General features: G+C 43.9%; 1 protein-coding gene across 2 annotated transcripts in view; it reads left to right on the top strand.

Moving 5' to 3' along the window:
- Positions 1-19,550, top strand: part of LOC115847431 (inositol-pentakisphosphate 2-kinase) — a 155,050-nt gene that overhangs the window by 111,626 nt on the left and 23,874 nt on the right. For both annotated transcript variants that reach the window (XM_060301182.1, XM_030847222.2), the window contains 7 exons: positions 1,543-1,590; positions 3,701-3,796; positions 6,715-6,781; positions 8,799-8,920; positions 10,317-10,406; positions 18,537-18,595; positions 19,031-19,103. In XM_060301182.1, coding sequence (XP_060157165.1) covers positions 1,543-1,590; positions 3,701-3,796; positions 6,715-6,781; positions 8,799-8,920; positions 10,317-10,406; positions 18,537-18,595; positions 19,031-19,103 — 555 coding nt within the window. The remainder of the gene's footprint in view (positions 1-1,542; positions 1,591-3,700; positions 3,797-6,714; positions 6,782-8,798; positions 8,921-10,316; positions 10,407-18,536; positions 18,596-19,030; positions 19,104-19,550) is intronic.

The raw sequence follows: 19,550 nt of genomic DNA on the forward strand, positions 1-19,550 counted from the left end.
GGACTCCTTGGCCAGTTGATGCCCATGATCGAATATTGATGTCTGCCTGGATTTGGGAGGGGTTAGGCCCATGTGCACGTCCTCGACCTTTGCTTCCCCAAGTCTGAGCTTGGGGCTCAGGGAGATGATGGATGTCTGGGGTTTTGAGAAGAGTGTGCGTCATCTGAGTGGGGCAGGAAGTGCCAGGGGGTCTGTGGGCTAGGGAAATGGATCTCGTCTCTATGGGCCTTCCTTGCTCTCAGCCATGTTTTGGGTTCTAAAGCTGCACTTTCTGAGCCTCTTCAATCACCAGCTCCTCCCACCCCACCTAGATCCCAGTGCTCCAGACAGTGCCCGAGCTCCTGCACCTCTGCTCTCCTTCTCCTGTTCACTGCTTCTCCCTGAGCACAGTCCAGGTTCCCGACCCAAGCCCTTCTGCCTGGAACTCCCTATCTCCATGGGAATGGTTTCCAAAGTTGTCCACATGGAATTATCTCCCCCATTACCGAGGCTCTACAACACATCCAGGTTATTTCCTTGGAGAATCGCCATTTCAAAGGCTGCACTAGTTTAAAAGGTTATTTTTTTCCATTTTTTAAACTTTTGTTTTTTAACATTTTTGTAATGTATGTTATATGAGCATTGTAAAAAATTGGAAAACCCAAATAAACAGAACTTTAAAAAATAAGTTCCCAGTTGGTGCTACCTGGACACGCGGTTACCTATTCAGAAGCCCTTTCAGACAGTTCATACAAACTCAGCATGCATATACTTTATTTAAAATTTTTTGTTTTACAAACTTTAAAAAATGAAGAGTAATAAATCTACAGAAAAGTGGTCAGATCATATGTGTATATACAGCTTGATTATGACAAAATACATGGACCCGTATTCTCATGACCAGCCCCTTCTAGAGCCTTTCTTAGGGACCATCCCACCTGCCAGAGATCTTAGTCTTGTCTGTTTTTGAGCTTTACATAAATAGAACTATACCCATGCATCATTCTCTAATACATACACACACAATACACACACACACACACACACACACACGTTTATGTACATATTTATATAAAGATAGGTTAATTCTATAAGCCCTATTCTGTAATCTTTTTCATTTATCAGTAGATGATGACTGTACCTTTGTGTCTGTAAATACGGATCTTCCTTATTTTCTTGTAAATGACGGCATAGTATTTCATGGTCTGGAATATGTCCCTCTGTATTTAACCATCCTACTATTGTTGGATGTTTAGGTTTCCATTTTATTTGGAATTATAAACAGTACCTTTATATGCAGTAGCTAAAATCTTCTGTGCATCTTTAATTAAGATAAATTACTGGGAGTGGGCTGGCTAGGTCAGAGAGCACAGGTTTTCCTGGTTGCTCTGTGTCTCCAGACGTGTGGCCCAGTACGGGCCCCCACCTCCTCCCCGGGGCACTGGCTGCCTGTGGGGCTTCCAGCATCTGCACTGCTGAGGATGGCTCCTTATCCACAGCCACCCACCCTTATCCCCGGGCTTTGGGTGGGTACTAATCAGACTTTGTTTTATTTTCCAATAGCGTTGTGTGGTGCTTCGTTTTCTGAAGTTTCCTCCTAATAGGAAGAAGGTAAGATCAGTGGATTTGCCACCCAATCATTAAAATAATTATTTAAGAAAACTTTGATTTTTTTCTGATGCAGAAGTTTTAATGCTAACTTTAGAAATTTGAATATGATACAAGCATTCAATGCCGAAAGCAGTGTGTCCATCTTTTGTGCTGGATTCAGCACTTTGACCTGCTGGGGTCACTATGGGTCATCATGGTTAGTCCCTGGGTACTGAGCCAGGAGCCTCCCTGACTAGTTCAGAGAGCTCTGCTTGTGGCTGGGGAACCCAGGGCCAGGTCTTGGCTTTGCCTTGGCGATTTTCTTACACCCTGCTGCCTCAGTTTCCCCATCTGTGGAATTGTATCAATGAAAATGAAGTCTGTGATGCTGTGGTAGACAGTCAGTGTTACAAGTCACAACAGGCAGTTCAGATGGAGCCTTGTGTTTCTATTCACTGAGTCAACCAGGCAGAGTACCGTGGATACCCTCAGAAAGCCATTGTTGTTCTGTTGTATGCCTGCTGACCACTGAGTTGCAGTGTTTCTCTACATTGAGGCGGGATGTCATTGTGGTGTTTATCTAAGTGGTCGCAGCGGTCAATATGGCATAGCCCTGTGGGAGCCTTTACTCTTTCATGGTCTGGGGGGAAGGAGGGAGGTCCAGAGGGGCTAGGTGTGAGCATAGGCTCTTATCTTAAAAGGGGAGAAGAGGCAGGAGCTGCACGTCACACCCACACAGTGGGGGCAGGGCTGGTGGTTGTTGGGTGATGAGTAGAAATTGGGCTCAAGATCAGGGTGTAGGAGACATGAGTCACCACCTCACCTCGTTTGAGTTATGGAGAAACAGCCAGAAAAGAAGGTGAGGTGGATGGCTGATGGGTATCAATGGTGGCTGATTGTGCAAATGAAGGGCACACTTGCAGGTTAGCTTCATAGAAAGAAAAGTGGGGACTGTGGGAGAAAGCTGGGGGCTGCCATCACAGTGGGGCTGCAGTGAGATCTGGGGACAGTGTGGTTAGTGCAGAGAAAGATGGCACAGGATGGGAGGGTGCAGCTGCTGAAGAGAATTGTGCAGGGTGGTTCTGTTTCTGTGGAATCCAGGTGGAAACTAGAAACATCTCGGAGGCTGCCTCTAGCCCCCCTCCCCTCCCCTCTATCCCCACTCAGGGTCTACAGAGCCTAGCCTCGGTGAAGGGCCAGCGTTCTCTGGATGCCTCTATTTTCAGTTTTTCCTGTTTACATTTATTGAGGCAATGTCTTCCAAGGTAACAATTCGCCTTTCTTTATTATATAAATGGCACTGTGTGATGCCAGCTGCATTATTTGTGGGGAGTTGTGCGTGTTAATTCTGTCAATAAGAAGAGCTTTTTGTCAGAAGCCCTGTGTCCACAGCTCTACGTACGGAGCCACTGGGCGTGTTCTGGGGTTTTTTGACAGGCTTCGTTCTAATACAGTAGTCCCCCGGAATGCAGACTGTGGTCTGCCTGTTTTATGGTGCCTGGGTGGCAGCTCAGACTGAGACCTCCCCAGAGCCTGAGCCATGTGTCAGGCACCTCCCAGCCTGCGGTTGAAGAAGACAGCCCTCTCACTCCTGAGCGAGACCTGTGATCAACCCTTTGCACTTCTCACCTTGGGTCAAAGTGAGGGATACAGGAATGATTTCCTGTCTCACCTAAATCTCACAGCTTATTGATTCTTTAAGAACCTCTGAGGAGAAAATATTTTATTTCTACATCTAGAAGCTGAAGAATAAAATCTAAATACTGATTTTTGGATGGGACCGATTTTTAAAGTCGAATTCCTCAGAAGGTGTGCACGGGCCACTGGCGGGATCCACGTGTGTTCCTGGTGGGGAGGAAGGCAGGGGCACAGATATGGTTCTCAAACTTTGTTTCACAATCACATGGGGCCCTGAGTACAATGCAGAGGTGGGCCTGGGGGCCCTGTGGGACAGAAGCTCCAGTGAGTGTGGCAGTCTTCATGATGAGGCTTACCTTCCTCCAGGTCCAGGGCCACTGGTGGCTTTTTGTGGCCACATACATGGCAGCCCTGTATGTGACAGGGGCTTGTGGTGGTGTCAGAGTCTAGGAGGTCCCGGTCGTTGAGGTCTTCTTGTCCTTCTCTTTTGCAGACCTCAGAAGAAATATTTCAGCACCTACAGAACATAGTGGACTTTGGCAAAAATGTCATGAAAGAGTTTTTGGGAGAGAACTATGTTCATTGTGGGGTAAGTGATTTTTTTTTTTTAATGTAGTCTAAATTCATGGGCCTGTTCTGTATCAAAGTACCAACTTCTCATTTATAGTTTGGAAGTTGCTTAATGATACCACCCCCCACCCCCCACCCGCACCCCCAATGTGTTAGTTACAGAGTTTCCAAGTGCTTTTCTCATTTGTTGCACTGTGAAATAGCAGAGCAGATAGTGTTATTCCCATTTTCTAGCATGAGGTTCAGAGATACTTTCACTTGCTGAGACTCCTGGTCTTCACCATCCTGCCCTCATGGAGGCATTCAGTTTGGTGAGAGCTCTCTAGTGAGGTCCAGGCAGCAACACTGACCTTCAGTGGGCACCTTTGAGCAAGTTAGGGAGAAAAGGGGATCCCCATGCTGGGAGGTGTGACCTGGTCTCGTGGGAGAACCTAGCTGAAGCCCATGTGGGGTGATGGCCTCCACCTACCTGCAGGTGGTCTGCGTTGCTGGCTTTTTCTGGTCTCAGCGACTGAGAGGAGTGCCTGTTACAGGCAAGGTCTGCTGTTCAGACACTCATGGAGAGGGCAGTGTAAGAAGCCACAGTGGACTGGCCCTGTGATCCTGGCAATCCTCAGAGCCAGTGGCCTTGGTCCATGCCTGGGACAGCCATTCTTCTGTCTCCACTTTGATCACTGCTGCTTCTCTGCTTACACTGGTCTGACTGCTTGTCTTAGATCAGAGCCCTGAACAGACTAGCAGGTTTGTCATTTTGAACAGAGAGAGCACTGCCTCTGTTTTGTAAATTCTGTACCTTGTGTCCATCCTGAGAAAAATGATACCAAGAAGGTTGAGTAAAAGTTTCTTTGAAGCTTCAGGATTGCCTAGCAAAGTAGAATTTAAATGGCTCCAACGACAAAACATCCTCCAAGGAGGGTCGTCCTTTGACAGCTTAGGAAGTACTGTGGATGGTGTTGCTTTGGGTCCCTTAGGGCTCTAGTCTAATCTGTAGGCTGGGACTAAGGATCCTCTTCCAGGGTGGCCCAGAGCCGTGGAGCTGGCAGTGTGGTGCTGACTGTTGACTGGGGGCCTCAGCACCTCCCAGTGTGGACTCTCTGAAGGGCTCTGAGCATCCTTGTGACTTGGCCCTGACTCCCCCAGTACACCATCTGAGGGATGACCTGTTTGGGAGTTGTGTCTGTCGTTTCCACAGCATCCTGGGGCCTTTAGGCGTCATCCCTAGGCAGAGTGGGACTACACAGGGGCAGAGGTCACTGGGGCCATCCTGGGGCTGGCACCACCCCTAGTGAGGTCCCCAGCTGTCCTGTTGAATTGTGAAAGGCTGAAACCCACCACCTGTGAGAGCCTGAGTCTCTGAGCTATCTGCGTGCTGGGTGCCACCTACTTCTTGGCCTGGACGATGTGTGAGTGAATGCAGGTATGCCAACTACCAGTGTCCTTCTTGGGGAGAGAGCATGCTCATATGGCCAAGTGGGAGTATTTCTCTGTCTCACAGCACTTGGGGGCTCTAGACTTTTCTTCCAGGAGGGGCCAGCAGTGAAGGAGAATGGTGAAGAGCTTGGGGTTCCAGCCAGTGGCAGCCCGGCAGGTGGGAATAGCATTGGGGTGTCCCCCCAGGGCCCAGGGCATGCTCTAGCTCCAGGTTTGATTCTGTTTGTCCACAGTGCACAAGGCTCTGGGCATATGAGGTGAGCCCACCAGGTCACATTTCGGGAATATTCATCCCGTTGACATACCTCCTTCACGTGAAGACACTGCCAGAGTGAAACACAACCTGCTTTTCCTCCAGGTAGTTGTAGTATCAAGAGAGGACTGCCACTCAGGCCCAGCACTGTTGAAATGTGGGATACAGAGCACATCTCTGGCCTGAACAAGACCATGTTCAGGCAAAATCAGCATTTGTAAATGATGCTGTTTTCTCTGACTGATGGCACGAGCTAGGTTAAAGTGGAGCCCTGGGGAGAGTGTTTCCCTCTTCTGTGTCCTGGGATGAGACATAACTAGCACAGTGGTGAGAGAGCAAGGCTCAGACAGAGTGACAGACACACCCCTTGTACCTGTGCTGCCTCCGGCCCTGCCTGGCTGGTTTGGGGACTGGTCTAGGCCTGTCTTCATGTGAGCTGGAGGCTAGGTGGGACAGGGCATGATGGAGAAGGTGTGGCATGTAAGTGGACAGGATCCCAGCATTCTCATTCTAGGCAGGTATCTTGCGTCACCTTGGGATTCCTTTAGAAGTCAGAATTCTGCCACCCTGGAAACATGGGGAAGATGATGAGCAATGTGGATTAAATAGAAACTCTTAGTTTGGGAGACTGCAAGAAATAGTAGAGAGTAGTTGCTCCTTTGTTTTTTGACCCAGAGCACCAAATATTGGCCATCCTGAGTCCTGTGGCTGATGGGTACCCAGGACATCTCACCCAGAGATTAATATTTGATCAGACCCTGTTCCTTGAGCTGCTTCTCAGATGGAAATGTGAGGAGCCTCAGGTTGTCTGAGGAGATAGCTGGTGAGGAACTTCTTGCAGGCAGAGAACTGCCTCAGGCCCCTGCTCTGCCGTCCACAGACGCTGAGAATGAGGATGAGGTCGCCGTGAGAACAGAGGAGCTGGGTGAAGAGCCCTCTGTGGAGACTGACTAGGTGACATGGGGCACACTTCTGGCCACCACCACTGTGGACACCAGCTGCTCTGAGGAGGGCCTGTTCCTCTTAGTGCACAGAAACTTTAGCCTGTCTGTTTAATCTGGACATGTCCTTAAAATAACAGAGCAGCTTTTATTCCTAAATCCCACATACTGAGTATTTTTTTTTAATGTGGTAACATATACATAACATAAAACTTACCATTTTAACCATTTTTAAGTGTGTGGTTCTGTGGCATTAAGTATGTTCACATTGTTGTGCATTCCACACTGAGTACTTCTTATTTGTTCCTACAGGAAGTTGTTCAGCTGCCTTTAGATTTTGTGAAACAGCTTTGTTTAAAGATACAGTGTGAAAGACCAGGTAAGGGTTTCTAACTTACGAATTTATAATATTCCATTTGAAATGTGTTTGACGTTATTACTCATCTTAGGTAGATATAGATATAGTTTTTAACTTTATTATCGGGGGTAGAAATCCTAGGAGCTCATGAATACAATTCTGGGCATCAGATTTGCAGATCACTGCAGGGAATATATGACCAAGAACAAATTAATAAAAATAAAAATGCATTTGGGAGCCAAGAGGGAGCTGAAGGAGTTCAGGGAGACTTAGGGAAGGGAAGGTGGGCTCCAGGGGATGCCTGGAGGAGTCCAAAGGAAAACCGGGGTAGACCTGAGCCATGGAGGGTGGGCTAGGCCCTAGAGGGTGGCAGTTCTGCAAACCTTCTCCCAGAAGCTGGCACCACCCAGCCTGCTCATCCTCTTGAGGTAAGGTGAGAGACTTGAATTTTTTTACCTCCCCGCTTCACCTCATGTACTTCCCCACCATCACCATACATACCCCACCCCCCATCACCACATATGCTTTCCACCCATCACTACACATACCTTCCCCTAGTCACCTCCCAGACCTTTCCCAATCACCACAAATACGTTCCCCCATCATCTCCCAAACCTTCCCCCCATTACTTCCCATACCTTCCACTCATTACCGAACATACCCTCCCCCATTACCTCTCATATCTTCCCCCCATCACCACACATACTTTCCCCCGTCACCCCCCAAACCTTGCCCCCCTTTACCTCCCAAACCTTTCCCACATCACCACACATACCCTCCCCCATCACCTTACATACCCTCCCCGCAGTCACCTCATGTACCGCCCCACGTCACCTCACGTATTTTCCCCTCAGTACCTCATGTACCTTCCCTACACTTGCTCGTGGCAATAATGACAGTAACCATGTCAAAGCTTTTCCTGTCACAGTCAGAGGCAAAGATGTAAAATCTGTGTTGTTGAGGAGTGAAATGTCTCCTCCTAAAGCACAGCCAGGCAGTCAGGGTGTGCAGTGAGTCAATATAAAATCCTTTTCATGTTTGATTAGGAAAATGAAAGAAAACAGGATGCTGTGCCCTGGAGCCCTCAGTTTGGGGAGCAGTGAGGAGCAGGGCTTCATGGATGGAGAGGACCAACGAAGGGGGAGGAGGCAGCAGCTTTGTTCAAAGCCTGGACTGTGTCTTGGCTCTGTTTTCCCCATCTAGACAAAGACAGACTGAGGCCTGCTGTGGTTCTGCCATCTAGTTACTAGTGCCACACAGCGTCATTCGTTTTATAATTGGCAGTTATACGCCGTAACAGTAATAATGTTGTAATAATGACTCATAGTCAGCCTTGTTATGTGGAAGGAGGAAAGCTGACTTCTCCTGGGACCAAGAGGCCATATCTTATGTGACTGTCTACAATATAACTTCTAGCAGTCAGTGCTGAGGAAATATTGGTGTTTGCATATTCTGAAGGAAGCTTTAAAAGGAAGGTAGTGGCTGTTGCCTCCTTCTTCTCTGAGCTCCTGGGTTAAGAGAGTCACAGAATTGGGGAGCAGTTCCCAAGATCACCCTCACTCATGAGAGCTGCATGTTTGGGGGGTCCCCAGGACCAATCTCAGGTCTGATAATTTGCTAGAAGGACCCACAGAACTGTTATCCTCATCGTTATGGCTTATTACAGCTAAGGGACACAGATTAAAACCAGCTGAGATAAGAAGGGTTAGGGTTTTTGCTGGGGCTTGGGCATATAGACACAGCTGACCACCTGTGTGGCTGCCCTCAGCCTCCAGCCCCTCTGGAGGTCAAGCTGGTACTACAGGGCCCAAACTCCTACCACAGATCGCAGCATTATACTCATGTGACTCTAGGTCCCCAGGTAAACTCCTCAGGCAAGACATCCCAAGGCTTAGAGGTGACCTCTCAAGAGTGGAGGCCAAGGCCAGCCCTCTCTTGGGCAAGGCTGATCCTTCCCCAACAGGAGTCCAAGTTGCCATGGAGTCATCTTGTCTCTCTTGCACTGATCCTCAGTTATTTTCCTTGCTCTGTTTTCCAGAATCTCGCTGTGACAAGGACCTGGACACTCTCAGTGGTTATGCTCTGTGCCTTCCCAATTTAGCCAGACTTCAGACCTACCATTTTGCAGAGCACCGGCCGATTCTGTGTGTAGAGATCAAGGTGAATTTCTGTCAAGGGGGAAATGGTGTGGGGGAAAAGGGAAAGGTGGGTCCAGACTGTAAATCCATGAGTCATCTGCCTGGAGTGCACTTTGCCCATGCTGGGCCCCATGACCTAGGCAGCCCCCCAACTCCCAGAGAGTAGGCTTACTTCTTGCTCCTTCTGTGCATGCCTCTTGCACCGTGCTATTCTGGTTCCTTACCCTGGCCAGACCTGAGGGGCATGGCTTCCCAGACCCCCAGGTTTAGGCTCGTTCTCAGGTGTCATAACAGGGAACTAGCCGGGGACAAGCCCTAGCCGATCGCCACCAGAAGGAAGCATGGGCTCCACTCTGCTTATTTTCCTTGGAGGGTGCAGCTTGCCAGGGCCTCTCTTGACCTCCTTCCCAGCTGTGCCTGCTTGGCTGCTTGGTGACACTGCATGCCATGCTCCAAGGGCTCAGCTTGAGGACCACCCTTTAGACTGGGTGACACTCTGTTCCTTTGCTTCTCAGGAGAATGCTCAGGAGAGACCTCCAGGAGGCATAGAAGCCTTTGTGTCTCTCAAGGCCCTGGTTTGTCGTGGCAGGGATCCTCAGGAGGAGGCGACAAAAGATGTTGCTTGTCTAGTGCAGGGCAGTGATTCCTGGATAAGGGCCAGGCCGCTGCTTCAGCTCTGTGGCTCAGTGTCCAGAGTGGCCACCTGAGTCTCCCTCAAGAAGCCTGCCAGATATCTTGTTATTTGTTTCCTTCCTCCAAACCTCTGGTGGCGACTTGTGGGTCATGCTCTTGGCCCTGAGCATTCACATCCGTGGGTGTTCAGTGTGGACTGATGTTCTGCTTCTCCAAGCAGAGGATGAGTGTCTCAGGCGTCACAAATGATGGGCAGCGTGATCTTCAGTGCCCCGACGCTAGGCAGTGGTCTTTCATATTGTATGTGCCCAGAAATCATGGCTTTTAAAAGGCAACTAGAGTTTCAGATGTTCTGGGAGCCCAGCAGCCACCATATGGGCACCTTCTCCTTCACACATTCTTATCAGAGGGACCAAGCGTTCTTCTTCTTGGAGCTGGAGTGTGTGGCAGATCTGCACTCCTAGAGTCTTTCCAGTCTTGTTCCATGATGAAAACACAAAGCTACTCTTTGTTGTCAAGCTAGCAATTGAGGCATCACTGTTCTTCCCCAGTGAGAGTTCTGGCTTTGGATTCTGTAGTGGCAAAGAGATATTTATGTGATGCAGTGGGGGAGGCATCAATTCCCACCGGGGACTGAGGATAAAAGCAACTTTTGGGAATGTTTATATCTAACACTTGGTGATTCTCCTGGGAGCTGCACTTCATTATCCTGTAGTTATATGTCTACCTAAAGGTATGTGTTTTCTCCCTAAGCTTTTTTTCTTCCTTACTTGTTTATTTTGCAGCCAAAATGTGGGTTTATTCCTTTCTCCAGTGATGTTACGCATGAGATGAAGCATAAGGTGTGTCGTTACTGCATGCACCAGCACCTCAAGGTGAGAAGAGTTGACCAGCTGGGTTCCCTCCCTGCACAGAGCCTTGTGATGAATGGCTGGGCCACCTAGAGTTTTCAGAGGAGTAAAATAAAACATAGATATTATTTACTTTTTATTTCAAAAGTACTTCATGTTCATCTTTTCCTTCTTAATTGAGATATTTGCATATCCTAAGATTTACACTTTTAAAATATATAATCCAGTGGATTTTAGTTTATTCATAAGGTTGTGCAACCATCACCACTATCTAATTCCAAAACATTTCATCACCTCGAAAAGAAGTCCTGTGCCCATTAGCAGTCACCCCCTGTCCTGCCAACCCCTGGCAACCACCTATCTCTGTGGATTTGCCTATTCCGGACATTTCCTATAAATGGAATCACACAAATTATGGCTTTTTGTGACTCTCTTCTTTTACTTAGCATAATATTTTTGAGGTTCATACACATTGTAGCATTTATCAGCACTTCATTTCTTTTATGGCTGAATAATACTCCATTGTATGGAAACATTTTGTTTATCCATTCATCTATTGATGGACATGTGGGTTTTTTCCTTTTGGCTATTGTGAATAATGTTGCTATAAATGTGCACGTACATGTACATGTTTGAGTCACTGTTTTCAGTTCTCTTGGGTATATTCCTAGCAGTGACATTGCTGGTTCTTAGGGAAATTCTGTTTAACTTTTTGAGGAAATGGCAGATTGTTTTCTATAGCTATAGCACCATTCTATATTCCCACCAGCAATGTATGAGAGCTCCAGTTTCTCCACATCCTCGCTTGCACTTGTTATTGTCCCTGTTTGTGATTATAGTCATCCTAATGGATAGGAAGTAGTATTGCATGTGATTTTCATTTGCATTTCTCTAACAGTGATGTTGAGCATCTGTTCATGTGCTTATTGGCTATTTGTATATCTTCTTTGGAGAAATGTCTATTCAAATTCTTTACCTGTTTTTGAAATGAGTTGTTTGTTTTTTAGTTGTTTTAGGGGTTCTCTGTTTATTTTAGATGTTAATTTCTTTATCAGATATGTGATTTGCAAATATTTTCTCCCATTCTGTTGGTTGCCTTTTTACTCTGTTGATAGTGTCCTTTGTTGCACAAAAGTTTTAAATTTTGATAAAGTCTAATTTGTCTTTTTTTTCTTTCATTGCCTATGCCTTTGGTGTCATATCCAAGAAATGTTTACCTAAACCAAGGTCATGGTGCTTTTCCCATATGTTTTCTTCTAAGAGTTTTATAGTATTAGCTCTTATGTTTAGATCTTTGATCCATTTTGAGTTAGTTTATGTGTTTGATGTTAGGTAAGGGCCCAACTTCATGTGATATCCAGTTTTCCCAGGACCACTTGTGAAAAGACCATCATTTCTCCATTGAATGGTCTTGGCACCTTTATCTAAAATCTATTGGCCATATATGTGAGGGCTTATTTCTGGCCTTCTATTGGTCTGTATGTCTGTCCTTATGCCAGTACCACACTCTTGATTGCTGTAGTTTTGTAGTAAGTTTTGAAATGAGGAAGTGTTAGTCTTCTAGCTTTGTTCTTCTTTTTCAAGATTGATTGTTCATGATTGTTTTGGCTATTTGAGGCCCCTTAAAATTACATGTGAATTTGAGAATTGGATTTTTCATAACTGCCAAAAAAGACTTTGGAATTTTGACAGAAATTTCAGGAGTCTATAGGTCACTTTGGGTAGTACTGCCATGTTAACAATACTAAGTCTTATAATCCATGAACACAAGCTCTCTTTCCACTTACTTAGGTTTTCTTTAATTTCCTTTCAGCAATATTTTATAGTTTTCAGTGTACAAGTCTTTCACCACTTTGGTTAAATTTATTTCTAGGTATTTTATTATTTTGGAATATTGTAAATGTGGTTATAAGTAGGATTGCTTCCTTAATTTCCTTTTTGGTTTGTTTATTGCTAGGGTATAGAAACACAACTAATTTTTGTGTGTTGATCTGGTACCCTACAACTTTGCTGAATTCATTTATTAGCTCTGGTAGCATTCTTGTAGATTCTTTGGAATTTTCTATGTACAGGATCATGCCATCTGTGAATAGAGTTTTACTTCTTCTTTTCCAATTTAGATGTCTTTAAGCTTCACGATTTCCAAGACAGCAGCTGGGATTTTTGATAAGGATTCCAACGTATTGCAGATTAGTATGGGGAGTATTGCCACCTTAACAGTATTAATACTCTGTGAACACAGGATGTTTTTCCATTTATTTAGGTCTTTAATTTCTTCCAGCGATGTGATAAAGTTTTCAGCCTATAAATCTATGTGTCTTTTGTTGAACTTATTCCTAAATTTTTTATTTTGGGGGATGCTATTGTAAATGGAATTTTTAGAAATTTCATTTTCAGATTGTTTATTGCATAGAAATACAACTGATTTTTTAATATATATATTTAATTGTGATGAAATACACATGACATAAAATTTACCATCTTACCCATTAAGTGTACAGTTCATTGACATTAAGTACATTTACATTGTTGTGCAACTGTCACCATCATCCATCTCCAGAACATTTTTCATCTTGTAAAACTGAAACTCTGCATCCATTAAACAACTCTACATTTCTTCCTTTCTCAAACCCCTGGCAACCACCATTGTAGTTTCTATCTCTATGAATTTGACTACTGTAGGGACCTCATATATGTGGAATCACACAGTATTTGTCCTTTTATGACTGGTTTATTTCACTTACCATAATGTCCTCAAGGTTCATCCATACTGTAGGTTGTGTGAGAATTTCCTTCCTTTCTAAGGCTGGATAATATCCCATTGAATGTATATACCATATTTTGTTTATCCATCCATCCATTGATGGGCACTTGGGCTGCTCCCATTTCTTGGCTATTGTGAATAACACTTCTGTGAACATGGGTGTACAAATATTTCTTTGAGACTCTGCTTTCAATTCTTTGGGGTATATACCCAGAAGTTGAACTGCTGGATCATATGGTAATTCTGTTTTTAATTATGAGTACAATATTGTATAGAAATAGTAAGAGTGAGCATCCTTATCTTGTTCCTGATATTAGGGGTAAACCTTTCAGAATTTCACTGTTGAATGTAATGTTCTCACTGTGAGTTTGTGAAAGATGTTCTTTTAGAGTTTTTTTGTTTTGTTTTTATTAATCATGAAAGAATGTTAGATTTTGTCAAATGCTTGTCCTGCATCTGTTGAGATGATCATGAGTTGTTTTCCTCTTTCTATTAATATGGTGTATTACATTGATTGATTTTCATATGTTGAACCACACATGTATTTGATTGATAAATCCCATTTGATGATAGGTGTGTAATCTCTTTAATATGCTGCTAATGTGGTTTGTTAGTTTTTGTTGAGGATTTTTTCTTGAGGGATATTTGTCTGTAGTTTTCTTTTCTAGTGGTGCTTTTGTCTAGTTTTGGTACCAGGGTAATAACTGGCTTCATAGAATGAGTTAGGAAGTGTTTTCCATCTTTTACTCTTCAGTTTTTTGGAAGAGTTTGAGTATTGGTGTTGATTCTTCTTTAAACATTTGGTAGCATTCAGTAGCAAAGATGGACCAGATGGTCCTGGGGTTTTCTTTGTTGAAAGATTTTTTTTAAGTCTTTATTGAATTTGTTAGAATATTGCTTCTGTTTTTTATGTTTTGTTTTTTTGGCCCCAAGGCATGTGGGAATCTTAGCTCCCCGATCAGTGTTTGAACCCGCACCCCCTGCACTGGAAGGTGAAGTCTGAACCATTGGACTGCCAAGGAAGTCCCTGTTGAAAGATTTTTGATTACTGATTCAGACTTTTGTTATGTCTGTTTAGATTCTCTATTTCTTCTTGAGTCAGTTTTGGTAGCTGTATGTTTCTAAGAATTTGTTCATTTCATCTAATTTGTTGGCATATAATTGTTCATAGCATTCCTCTAAAATTCTTTTTATTTCTGCAAGGTTGGTAGTAATGTCTTTTCTTTCATTCTTGGTTTTAGTCATTTGAGTCCTGTCTTTTTTTTTTCTTGATCTAGCCAAAGGATTGCCATATTTGTTGATCTTTTCAAAGAAACACCTTTTGGTTTTGTTTCTTTTCTCAAATTTTCCCTTTCTATACTCTGCTTCATCTATCTCTGCTCTAATCTACTACTTCTTTCTCTCTGTTTGCATTGGATTTAGTTTGGTCTCTAGTTTTTTAGGGTAGAAAATTAGGTTATTGATTTGAGATCTTTCTTCCTGTTAATATAGGTGTTTACAAGTATAAATTTCTCTCTAAACATTGCTTTTTCTGCCTCCTATAAATTTTGTTATGTTGTATTTTCATTTATCTCAATTTATTTTCTGACTGCTCTTTTGATTTCTTATTTGACTCATTGATGATTAGGAATGTGTTTAGTTTTCATGTATTTGTGAGTTTCTCAAATTTCCTTTTATTATTTGTTTCTAGTTTCATTCCACTGAGTTTGCAGAGTTGTATCTTTTTAAATTTATTGAGACTTGTTTTGTGGTTTAACATATGGTTTCTCCTTGATAATGTTTCATGTTTACTTGATTAGAATATACTCTGCTGTTGTTGAGTGGAGTGTTCTATAGATATTTGTTAAGTCTAGTTGGTTTATAATGTTGTACAAGTCTTCTACTTCCTTGTTGATATTCTGTCTAGTTGTTCTACCTATTGATTTAACATCTTAACCTAAACAATCTAACTCAATAACAATTCAACTTCAGCAGTATACATAAACTCTGCTCCTATATAGCTTTGTTGCCTTCCCGCTCTGTTGTGCTGTTATTGTCATACAAATTACATCGTTATGCATTGTATGCTTGTCAATACAGATTTGTAATAATTGCCTTATGCAGTTATAATAATTGCCTTATGCCATGCAGGGGACATTCTGTCTTTTGAACCAGGTAGAAGAAAAAAGTTACAAACAAAATATATTTATATTATCCTTTATACTTACCTATGTAGTTCCTTTACCCAGTGCCATTTATTTTTTCATGTGGATCTGAGTTACTGTCTAGTTCCCTTTTAGTTCAGCCTGAAGATTTCCCTTTAGTATTTCTTGTAGGGCAGGTTTTCTAGCAACACATTTTTTAAGTTATTGTTTATCTGGCAATGTCTTAATTATTGCTTCATTTGAAAGGATAATTTTATAGGCAAGACTTCTTGGTTGATAGTCTTTTCTTTCAGCACTGTGTATGCCATCCCAGTGCCTCTGGCCTCCATGGTTTTCAGTGAGAAATCAACTGTTAATCTTATGGAGGATCCTTTGTACATCATGAGTCACTTCTCTCTGCCTGCTTTCAAGATTCTCTCTCTCTTTGTCTTTGAACAGTTTTATTATGATGTGTCTAGGTGTGGAACTCTTGGACTTTATCCTAAAATCCACTGATTGTTTCTTCTGCCTACTCAGATCTGCTGTTGAGCCCTTGTGACTTTTTCATTTTAGTTATTGTATTTTTCAATGACAGAATTTCTATTTGGTTCCTTTTTATAATTTCTAGCCTTATTAATATCCCCTGTTTGTTAATACATTGTTTTCCTTGTCTCCTTCAGTTCTTTGTCCTTGGTTTCCTTTAGCTTAAAGCTTATTTAAAATAGTTGAGTTAAAGTCTTTGTCAAGTAAGTCCAATGTATGAATTTCTCAGGGACAGCCTATTGATTGTTTTTTTCCTGGGTGTGGACCATACGTTTTTGTTTCTTTGCATGTCTTGTAATGATTTGTTGAAAACAGGCATTTTAAGTAATACAACGTGACCACTCTGGAAATCAGTTTCTACAACCTTTCTAGGATTTGTTGTTGCTGCTTGTTGTAATTGTTATTGTTTTGTGATTTTTCTTTGCCAAGTTTGAGAAGTCTGTGCTTTGTTGTTTGTGGCCTCTGATGCTCCATTAGCTTAGGTGAGCAGCTAATGGTTTAACAGAGATTTCTTAAATGCCTGATACCATTAAGTCTCCCAGGCATTACTGAGGGGCTCTGTGTGTGTACTGGGGCCTGCCATCAACACTTAGCAGGGCGGTTGCAGCTCTGCCTTAGCCTTCACTTCTGCAGAGCCTCAGATCACCAGAAGGTGGTGGCCTTTTCAGGTCTTTCTGGAGCTTGTGCATGGCCTCCTAGATGCCCAGGATATACTGGAGCTTTTCAAAGCCCTGTGTACATGTCCTTCCTCTGCTTTTTCTTTTTAGTTTTAGGTTAGCCTATTGTTTGCTACAACTGTTAACCAGTATCTCAGGAAGTCATGAAGTAAAACAGTTGCCTCTGAATATTTTTCACAAATGTCCCTGGGGGAAAATCCCCCCCCCCTTTTTTTTTTTTTTGCGGTACGCGGGCCTCTCACTGTTGTGGCCTCTCCCATTGTGGAGCACAGGCTCCGGACACGCAGGCTCAGCGGCCTTGGCTCACGGGCCCAGCCGCTCCGCGGCATGTGGGATCTTCCCAGACCGGGGCACGAACCCGTGTCCCCTGCATCGGCAGGCGGACTCTCAACCACTGCGCCACCAGGGAAGCCCGAAAATGCCCCTTTTGTAGTTGGTTAGCTCTGAGTCAAGTAAGTGAAGACAGGAAACCAAGAGACAGGTCAAATAATGACCACTCTCTGGAAATGAGGCTTTGGAGAAGCTCCTACACCATTTAGCCTTCTCCAGTGGCTGCCACACTTCTGTTTTCACTGTGATTGGGGATGTTGGTTTTTAGGGTTCCCTTGGTGCTAGACAGAAGGGGTAAGAATAAGGCATTAAAAGTGCCACATAGCTCACTGTTCTTATTTAGATATGGCCATTTTTCTTGTATAATACTTTCCAGATTGTTGTAAGCCTTAGGTTAATTTTCTGGTTTCTGAAAATTTTGATCCTGACTGTTTTTGCCAGTTTTCCCCTTGCCCTTATGGGGGAGAGAATTTCTAGAGGTCCTTAGTCCATCTTTTCTTTGTGGGGTTATAATTTTCTAGGCTCTTAGGAAAAAGAAGGTATGTGAGCCATTCCCTTTAGGAGATGGTTTTCATTGTTACGATTCATTTTCAACATATATGATGGATTTTTAAGAACTGTTTTTTTTTTTTTTTGCTATGAAATAATACCTGCTTGTTTAATTGATAAAATATGTAATTTTATGAATTAGGTCTCCTGCCTTCCCAGAGGTAACTCACGTTGTCAGTTTGCATGTCCTTCCAGACTTCTTTCTGTGCCAACAAAAATATACGTGTTATTCAAGTGGAAGTGATGTGATGCCTTTCCATACACATATTCTCATGTGTGCTCACACGTGCATGTGTGCACACATACACTTTCATAAAGCAAATATGGAGTCTTGCCATAAGTTGTTGTTCTGCTAATTGCTTTTTTCACTTAAATAATCCTTGGAGATTGATTGTTGTGTATCCTTCAGGGCTTTTTCAGTGCATATTTAGATACATGGCATGTATAGATGCACATATCCTTTTTTTTTTTAAGCAAAAGTGATTTCATATGCATTGTTCTGCCAATTGCTTTTCCCTTGAATAAATATTGGTGATTTTGAGCTCTGCCTCTTTCTGTTAGTGGCTGCATATTATTTATTCATTCCTTCATTCAACATGTGACTTGCTGTGTCCTGGCCCATACGAGCAGATGTCCTTTGATTTATTTAGTTGTTTCTAGGTCTTGCTGTCACAGTTAGGTCGCAGTGAATCCTTGACCCAGCGATTCCTCATACATTTGCCAAATCAGGGGGCACGCACATTTAAAATTTTGATGGAAACCAGCAAGTTGTCTTTCAAAAGGTTGTACCAATTTATCTCCTCGCTGACAACATGAACTTGCTAGTTGGGTGCACCCTCCCCTTTCTGGATATTATAATTGTAAAGATTTGTTCATCTGATTACCAAAATTCAGCCATGTCATCTTATAAAGGTGCTTGCTGCCGCTTCTCTGCTCATGTGGAGGGGCTGGCAGCTACGTGAGGCTCTCAGAGGAGGGCCGAAATTTCCTGGGCTCACAGTCAAGCCCCCTGCCCCAGCTAGTGATGTGCACTTGGAGGTGGTGTCATCCATCTGCTGGGCCCTTCAGCTGCCTTGGTCATCTCACAGTCACTTGGGCTGTTTTGTGTGTTAGAGTTGGAGTGCTCCCCCAGTCCACTCATTGATACCATGTGGTGGTTTCTTAACAGGTAGCAACTGGGAAGTGGAAGCAGATAAGTAAATATTGTCCCCTTGATCTCTACTCAGGGTAAGTGAATGCTTCTCCTTTGTCCCTAGTGCTGACTTTCTTGGTGGGGGGTGGGAGTGGGCCGCATTCTGTGAGGTGGGGGCTACTTGACTACAGATAGCCAGGGCCCTGAGCAGGGCCCAGGGTTCTTGCCTAGGGTCAGTGTTGCCTCCATAGGTTCCTGCAGATTACCTGTGGGAGCCAGTGGCTGGGAAGGTATTGCCAGAGGAAGGGGCAGAGAGCAGGGTGGGGATTAGGGGCAGGGATGGGGGTACCTCTGTGAGTAGGGCTGGGGAGAATGCAGCTCCTTAATCTGCAAAGCTCAGAGACCTCGAGTGGCAGCTCTTGGGCATGTCCCCTGAGCCACGGGCAGGTGAATGCAAAGTCTGCTTCTGTCAATAATACTTTCTCTGCAAAGTCTGCTTTAATTCTGTCAATAATACTTTCTCTTTTTAGAAATAAACAGAGAATGTACTTTGCTTTGAAAAGCTTGTTACAGGAGGCACAGAACAACTTAAAGATCTTTAAGGTAAGAGCTGCTTCTGTCTTATGGCACTTTTAGGGTGGGGCCTGTTGGTGTCCGAACTGAGCTGGATGAACCCATGGTGCTTTGGTCCTTTACAGGGCCCTGTGACCTTGCAGACGAGGGCATCTGGGCTGGGGCTGGCTTAGCATGATACTTTGGGTCCTTTTTCCAAGCCTCATTTCATGGGCATGTCATCCTGGGACTCCTGGGATGTGTGCTGGTGACTCCTTGACCACTGGGTGGCCTCGGGCTCCTTTGACACATAGACCCTGACTCTGGTTCTTGGAGAAAGATGGCCCTGACTGCGTCCCAGGAGCCTGTGTGGTTGAGATGGGAACAGGAGCTGGTGCAGGGCATCCTAGAGGGTGGCCACACCTGTGCCTTTCCTCCCGAGTAACTTAGGGAGCTTATAATTTGGGGATCTCCTTGTCAACTAGTGAGTTCTCAGAG

This window comes from Globicephala melas, chromosome 6 (genome assembly GCF_963455315.2).
Source record: "Globicephala melas chromosome 6, mGloMel1.2, whole genome shotgun sequence".
NCBI lineage: Eukaryota > Metazoa > Chordata > Mammalia > Artiodactyla > Delphinidae > Globicephala > Globicephala melas.